Below are 7,735 nucleotides of genomic sequence, written 5' to 3' on the forward strand. Positions count from 1 at the left end.
GTGGGCCCATTGTTCCCGGATTTTCCCTATTGCTCCGTTTGACTTATTTTGGGAGTAGAATCCAAAGGAAACTTTTGATCCTCGTTCCGATTATCAAACGATAAGTACTATACCATTCTAATGAAAATATGTATATGTATATAAAATATGTATATGTATATAAGATATGTAAAAGTATATAAGACATGTATATGTATATAAGATATATATATGTTTATAAAATATGTACATGATATACGTACATGTATACGATGAAAGATCCAGAGCGTTATAGACGCTGATATATGTATATGATACACGTATATGTATATGATAAAAGATCCAGAGCGCTATAGTCGCTGATATACGTACATGATACCAGTATATATATATGATAAAAGATTCAGAGCGCTATAGACGCTGATATATGTACATGATGTATGCATATGTATACGGGGAAGATGGGAATAAGGGCAGAGCGTTATACACGCATATCCACCTGATCAGTTGGCATTACATGACATGATATCGTCCCGGACGCGGGATGCCCGGACGCGGGATGTGTATTTATGGCTAAATGGATCGGCTGCCGACGCCTCGGCAATATGACATGTTCTATTTTTATATATATATGAACAAGAAATGATTTTTAACGGAAAGCTAAGCTATGATATGATACGCTATGCCATGATATGATACGCTACGACAAGCTATGCTATGATATGATAAGCTATGCTATGATATGACAAGTTACACTATGGCATGATACACTATGACACACTATACTATGACATTGACATGATATAACACGATACGACATGCTGTAGTAAGACATGACATTACACGATATAATATGCCATGATAAGACACGATAGGATACGACCTGATATGCCACGATAGGATACAACCTGATATGCCACGATAGGATACGATAGGGCACGATAGGACACGATACGACAAGATACGACATAATATAAGTTCTATTTTCTACGTTCATGGAGGGGAAACGTTTTTAAAAGGGAAAGACAAGCCATGCATGATAGCCGCCCAAAAAGGGGCCTTCCTATGTACAGGTTACTTTCTTGCCTCGTTATATGTCCTGTGACTCCATGATATTATTAATCGCACTCTATGTTATTGCTTGCATTGTCTTCCATGCCTTACATACTCGGTACACTATTCGTACTGACGTCCCTTCTTGTGGACGCTGCGTTTCATGCCGCGCAGGTCAGCAGACAGGTGGACGTGATCCTTAGAAGCTCTACCAGCCGCACTTGACAGCGCTCCAGTTGTTCCGGAGCCTCACTCCAGCGGTACTATTTTATGCATATACATTCGGGCTTGGTAGCACCCCGGCCCTTTCTATGTATAAGTGTACTATGTCTAGAGGCTCGTAGACAGATACGTACAGTCAGTCAGGTACAGATATATGTATAGTGTTTTGGCATGTTAATATTGTTGTACAAGGTAATAACGGAGTTTATTAGTTTATGTTCAAGGAAAAAAAAAATGGCTCGGTTTACACGGCTTGCTAAGAGGTACAGGTAATACGATAGATAAGGGGTGCTCGGTACAAGTATCGGGTACTCGTCACGGCCCCTAGTCGGGTCGTGACAACTGTTGAGAGTAATTACGTAAATAAAAATGTGTTTATTTAATAGTTTAAGTTTTAAGATGTAATAGTCACGTAGTACATCAACAACTACTTTTGATACGTTACAAAAATATTTTTTCTCTTTTTAATATCTGTATGGTATCAAATACCGTCATAAAATGAACGGAAAAGGGTTAGATTTGCAACTGTGTTCTAAAAAAAAAAAGTTACATTTGCTCATCGTTATACTTTTCAACACACATGTCCTTACCGTGGGACTTTTAGCCATATTTCCCCACTAATCCGTTAAATCCTCATAACACCACCTTAATTTTCCTACATCGGTTTACCAAACCTCCCCCCCCCCCCCCCTCCCCCTCCCTCCTCTACAATTAAATCTGATCACCATTTTAATTATTTTAATCCGCTACCCGTTTAAACCTGACCCACTAACCAAAATAAGCCCAACTAAATTATTTTGAGACAAGTAGCTAGAGAGAGGGAAAAAAAAAAAGGCTGGGTTGGAGAAATGGGCATGTAGAACTCGGGGTGCGTGGGTGAGTGGGGTATTTAACGTTGGTGTAGGCTGCTTTTGGGTGATTCTTCCCAAAATAGCCTCGTCTATTTGCTGTATTGGGCAGCTAAAGAGGTGAAATAACACAAACAAGATCTAGTAAAATACTAAGTAGCAGTACTTCTTCTATACTGAGGAGTATAAAATAGAGTAGACATATCCATCATCTCTCTTCTGAAAAAACCTCCCCAACAACTTAACAACATCTGTATAAGTCGTAGGTTTCATATTCTTTCAATATACTCCAGCACAAAAAGTTTCGGTTTTTTCAACATTTCATACATCTCTTTTAGACAAAACGTGCAAAACACATGAGATTATAAATATAGGTTTGGTTGCAACTAAAAGCTAGCCATAGCAATAACAGCTAGCTAGCTAGTATAAAAATTACGGAGACATTTCATTCTGGTTCTGTCGACAGATCGCCTTTCCTTACAGAAGAAACTAAAAAATGTGGAATTTAAACGATTCTCCGAATCAAAGAATGGAAGATAAATCAGAAGAAGGATGTTATTCTCCTATTGAAGTTGATCCAGATGATGAGAAAGGTAAACAAATCGGATCGGTATCGAATTCAAGTTCATCAGCAGTGGTGGTTGAGGATGGTAATTATTCCGAGGAAGAAGACGGTGAAAAAGGTAAAAAAAAGCGAAGTAATAAAATTTTCGGTTTTTCAATTAACGATGACAACTTCTCATTGGAGAGCGAACCGCGGGTAGTCACACGGCAGTTTTTTCCGGTGGATGATGAGTCAGAAACTGGTACGGGTGCCGGTGCGGGTGCGGGGTCCACGAATTTTCCAAGGGCTCAATGGGCTGGAATTAAGTTTTGTGAATCAGAGTCGCCACGTGACAGTGCGCTAGTGGGTAACCCAATTGAGGTGGTGTCTCAGCAACAGCCAGTTAAAAAGAGCCGACGTGGACCACGGTCTAGGAGTTCACAGTATCGTGGTGTTACTTTTTACCGGAGGACTGGTCGGTGGGAGTCACACATATGGTTAGTATCAATTTTTTTCTTAGAGTTTATTTTGTGTGAACTGATGAAATTTTTATATTATCAACTTAAGTTGATTTACAAGGTAATTCTACATATCACGTTCGATATGTTAACCTTGAGAATAGAGTAAAAAAAAATACTAGGATTGATTTCTCAAATCGTAAGTCAACGAACACATATTATCTCATAAAGTCACTTTTTTTCTTTATTTCATTTCCTTCAATAAAGAAAATGAGTTTATGAGATAATACTAATATTAATTAAGTGGGCATCTGAAAAATCAATTCAACTATGACTGATTAATTAACATATATAACTTAAATTCTTTTTCTTTATGTTAGTTCATTCCTTCCACAGAAATTTATCCATACTTATTATAGTTCATGTTCTAATTTGGTTCAGGGATTGTGGGAAACAAGTGTATCTAGGTACGTTTAATTCTTTTTAATCTGAATTGAAGTTTTTAAATTTATGAAGATTCTTTATTGTTGCTGATGTCCTTGAAGATCAATCTGATATTGCTGTGTAGGTGGATTTGATACAGCACATGCAGCAGCTCGGTGAGCCCTTAATTCTTGCATTTTTCTTTGTATTTAATACAAAATAAAATGACTTTCTTGCGAAAATTATTTTGACTTCCGTCACACCAAAACATATTCAAAAGCAAAAAAGATAAAAATCACTTTTTTTGGAGACTGAAGGTTTGGAATGTGTTACAGTGCATATGATAGGGCAGCAATCAAGTTCCGGGGAGTTGAGGCAGACATAAACTTTACCTTAGATGATTATGAGGAAGACTTAAAACAGGTATGCAAATTAAATTTAGGATTTAAATTTGATAAGTTCAACTTATTTGACTTAAACTTATTGTACGTTTTAAATTATGAATTCAGAATTTAAACATTTATAAGAAAATTGATACATATATATACACATTTATATTTCGTGCCAAAAATATTAAATTCAGTTGAACCCATGAATTTGCATTAGAGTGACAGACACTAAGTAGGCGTTTGACCATAGATACCAAAAATAAATTTACTTTTTTTGGAGTTGGAGTTGTGTTTGGCCATAGTTTTTGATAAAATGTAGTTGTAAAAAAGTGATTTTTTTTTGAAAAACAAGTTTTTTGAGTTTTTGGTATTCCGGAATACAATTTCAAGTTGTATTCGGAATATTTATGGCCAAACGCCCAACAGTGAAAAGTGAAAAAAAATTCTGAATTTTTTTTTTGAAAAAAAGTGAATAATTTTTATGGCCAAACGGCACCTAAAAGAAAGCATGCGGATGTGTTTTTACTGTGTGTCTGTCTGGTTGGAGTACTTTACTTTGGACCTTGCCTTATCATCAACAGTATTTTGCTTCACATTTTTTGGTGTCAAAATTTAGTGGACAACATGATGGAAATTGGAAGCAAGTATATAACTGTTTGACATTCTTTTTTTTCTGCATAATTTGTTTACCTTTTTTTGGGGTATGTTGTCACAGATGAGCAATCTAACCAAGGAAGAATTTGTGCATGTACTAAGGAGACAAAGTACTGGTTTTCCTCGAGGAAGCTCCAAGTATAGAGGAGTTACTTTGCACAAATGTGGTAGATGGGAAGCTAGAATGGGACAGTTCTTAGGCAAAAAGTAAAGTTAGAAAAAAAAAAATCTTATCCTCCTTTTATATTCTCCTAGATGATTGAATAAATTAAATTTTCCAGGAGTGGAATTATTGACCTTTATTTCATTATTGAATTATAATTTTTTGGAACAGGTACGTTTATTTGGGTCTCTTTGATACTGAAGTTGAAGCTGCCAGGTGTGTGGTTGCACTGCCTAGTTATTTTTTTTATTTTAAAAATATTATTATTAAATAGCCTCCATTAATTATTGATATGCAAAGTTACAATTTGAGTTTGGCATCTCAGTTATTCTTATTTCTCTACTACTATTTTAAATGTTTTACATTTTTTGCACTAAAACTATTACTACTACTACATTTTTAATGAGGGCTTTAAATTTTTTATTGTTGGGGCTAAAGCTTACACTCTTAATTTTTTTTTTCTTCTTTAATAGGGCTTATGATAAAGCTGCTATCAAGTGTAATGGGAAGGAAGCAGTTACCAACTTTGATCGTAGCATTTATGAAAATGAACTTAACACAACTGGTAATTGCACTTTTTTTTGCTTGCTAATTTGCATTTGGTCTCAGTATGTTGTGATACTTCAATGTATTTACAATGTCAGTACATAAAAATTAAGACAAAAGCAGATGCAAGGCATTGATAAATGTGCTTTTTCCAGAATCTAGTGATAATGCAGCCGACCACAATCTTGACTTAAGCTTAGGAGGTTCAAGCTCAAAGGAAGGTAGCCGAGAAATGAGGGACAATAATAATAGGGGTCAAAATTCTTCATCTTTGCAATTCGATGTCCATTGGGGCCACCAAGGGTCAAGACCTAAGGTACATACATAGCATAATGTTTAGCTTAATCTTTTTTTCTTTCCCATTCGGTGTTCGTTATTCGCAATTGGAGTCCGAGTAATTCGGATTCACGCAGCGTAAGGACTATTTATGGGAAAAACGCTCCCTAATTTTTTTTTTTATACTCAGGGCTAGCTCGAATACGAGACCTCTGGTTTAGTTTTTTTTTTTTTTTGGTTTCCCAACTGGTTCGGTACCAGCATTGGGGCGTGACTGATCCGGATTCGCGCCGCATACAGATCACTTAAGGGAGAAACACTCCCTAACAAAAAAATTCCATATTCAGGACTCAAACTCGAAAACTCTGATTTAGCTTAATTTCTTTGCATTATCTAAAATGTACTTTAGACACTTCATTTTCGACATTTCAAGCTTAGTTTCTGTTCTATAATTTTTTTACGGTTTTCCTTTAAATTGTCGTATATATTGAAATCGGGTATATATAGTCTATGACCTTTTTTTGCAGTAGTGCTTGAATATCTTTAATTTACTGACATTTTGTTATACATGTTTTAATTTTCCTTTAGCTACCAAGCTCAATCAGTTTTGATGCCCAAAGAAGAGATAGGTATAATGAAACTGAAACATTGCAGCTGTTGAGCCAAACGCACCTAAATTCTCCAAGCACATTGCATCCAAATATTAATGAAATGCAAAGGTTTGGCCAATTTATTAGACATGGTGAAAATCATATGGTTCAAGTGTATCCGGGGCAGTTCAACTCATATCAAGTGAGTTCCCAAATTATTGCACAATACTCTCTTTGGTCATCTTTAAATGTTGTTTTAACCAATAAAAAATTAGAACATTGCTTTAGGAAACTAAAAATTTACTTAATTGTTTTCTTTTTTCCAAAATCTACGCTTACTTCAATCAATGATCTACTCCATATTGTTATTAGATCTTTCAACAGTTTCTACTCATTTTGAGGAGACATAAAAAGGTTATTTAACCTTTATGATTAATGTCATTAAATGATTGTCTTTATGATATGTCAAAACCTTAAGCTAACATTTAAAAATGACCGGAGGGAGTGATATAAATTGTTGTACCGTGTGATCAATCAAATCACCTAGAGAGTAGGTGATATTTTAATTTGGAAACTTTGTGACCACTTTATTCTAAAAATTTAATTTGTTAGAGAAAACACATTTTTAATTACTTTATTATATTATGTATCAATGCAGATACAGACTCCAAGTAGCAGCAATGTGGGCCAAATTGGGGCAACGAGTAATTCTCAAGAATGGTACCCCAATTATCCTCCTCATCATCAAATATTTGCAACTGCTGCAGCATCATCAGGATTCCCCCAGCAGATAATAAGACCTCAAAATTGGTCTCAAAATACTGGCTATCATCAAACTTTCAATAGACCTTCTTGACCATTCACCACCCAAAAAAAAAAAAAAAAATGGAATTAGCTACCCGCTAAACTTGCTCGCAGCCAACAGAAATTTATGATAATTCTTTGCTAAATAAGATTAGCTACGGAATTTGTCCGTCGTTAATTTTTTTTTTTTAAGAAGTGATTTTCTCCATGTTGTTTTCTATTCTTTGTAAAGAGTAATGTTGAGATTCTTAATACTCTAGAAAGATAAACAAACAGATTGGTAGCATATGTTAACCAGGGTGTTTGATTGGAGCCAAGAAAGAAAAAAACAAAAAGGGGGGGGGGGGGTGTGGGGGTTGGGTGGAAGAAGGTTTTGGGAAATTCCAACTCTTTGGAAAAGTAAAGTCTAACCTTTTTTTGTATTTTTTTTTGTTGTTGTATAAAGTCTTATTATTGGTACGACGTAACTGAGACTCCTTTGGGTTCAATCTTGCACCTCTAAATTTAGTTTTGTCGCCCTGTCTTGTAATTTGTTAACTTTCCTGAAGTTTCTTTTGTTTATTGTTTGCTTATATTTGTCTTTGTTCATTTGACTTGTTAAAAAAAACCATATTTTCTTAGAAGCTTGTTATCTAATCGAATAATGGCGGAAAGTGAAGCTTCAAAAACACAAACAAATAAAAGCTGTCATATTAATTAGCCTACAATGAAGAAAAAGAAGGAAAAAAAAAAAGTCCTCCACATAGGAGCTTAAAACCAAAATAAGGAGTGCAATGTGTTTTAAGT

The 7,735-nt window shown here is 35.2% G+C and overlaps 1 protein-coding gene across 2 annotated transcripts; it reads left to right on the forward strand.

Moving 5' to 3' along the window:
* Positions 1 to 2,108: 2,108 nt before the first annotated feature.
* LOC132616606 (floral homeotic protein APETALA 2-like) lies at positions 2,109 to 7,460 on the forward strand. 2 transcript variants are annotated; one of them, XM_060331143.1, is made up of 10 exons: positions 2,124 to 3,143; positions 3,546 to 3,571; positions 3,673 to 3,703; positions 3,863 to 3,950; positions 4,632 to 4,777; positions 4,905 to 4,949; positions 5,207 to 5,298; positions 5,435 to 5,595; positions 6,144 to 6,347; positions 6,804 to 7,460. In XM_060331143.1, the coding sequence occupies exons 1-10, from the start codon at positions 2,599 to 2,601 to the stop codon at positions 6,999 to 7,001; spliced, it is 1,536 nt and encodes a 511-aa protein (XP_060187126.1). In that variant the 5' UTR covers positions 2,124 to 2,598; the 3' UTR covers positions 7,002 to 7,460. The 2 variants fall into 2 exon arrangements, with proteins under 2 accessions (XP_060187127.1, XP_060187126.1); XM_060331144.1 differs by lacking the exon at positions 6,144 to 6,347 and having other exon boundaries at positions 2,109 to 3,143.
* Positions 7,461 to 7,735: the final 275 nt, after the last annotated feature.

The sequence above is a fragment of the Lycium barbarum genome, chromosome 11 (genome assembly GCF_019175385.1).
Source record: "Lycium barbarum isolate Lr01 chromosome 11, ASM1917538v2, whole genome shotgun sequence".
In the NCBI taxonomy this organism is placed as follows: Eukaryota; Viridiplantae; Streptophyta; class Magnoliopsida; order Solanales; family Solanaceae; genus Lycium; species Lycium barbarum.

What these genes read in the sequence shown, in the direction of transcription:
- LOC132616606 (XM_060331143.1), top strand. Translation starts at nt 2,599, where the DNA reads ATGTGGAATTTAAACGATTCTCCGAATCAAAGAATGGAAGATAAATCA. An exon ending in ATGAGGAAGACTTAAAACAG is followed by an intron (nt 3,951 to 4,631) that starts GTATGCAAATTA and finishes ATGTTGTCACAG; the next exon opens with ATGAGCAATCTAACCAAGGA. An exon ending in ACCAAGGGTCAAGACCTAAG is followed by an intron (nt 5,596 to 6,143) that starts GTACATACATAG and finishes ATTTTCCTTTAG; the next exon opens with CTACCAAGCTCAATCAGTTT.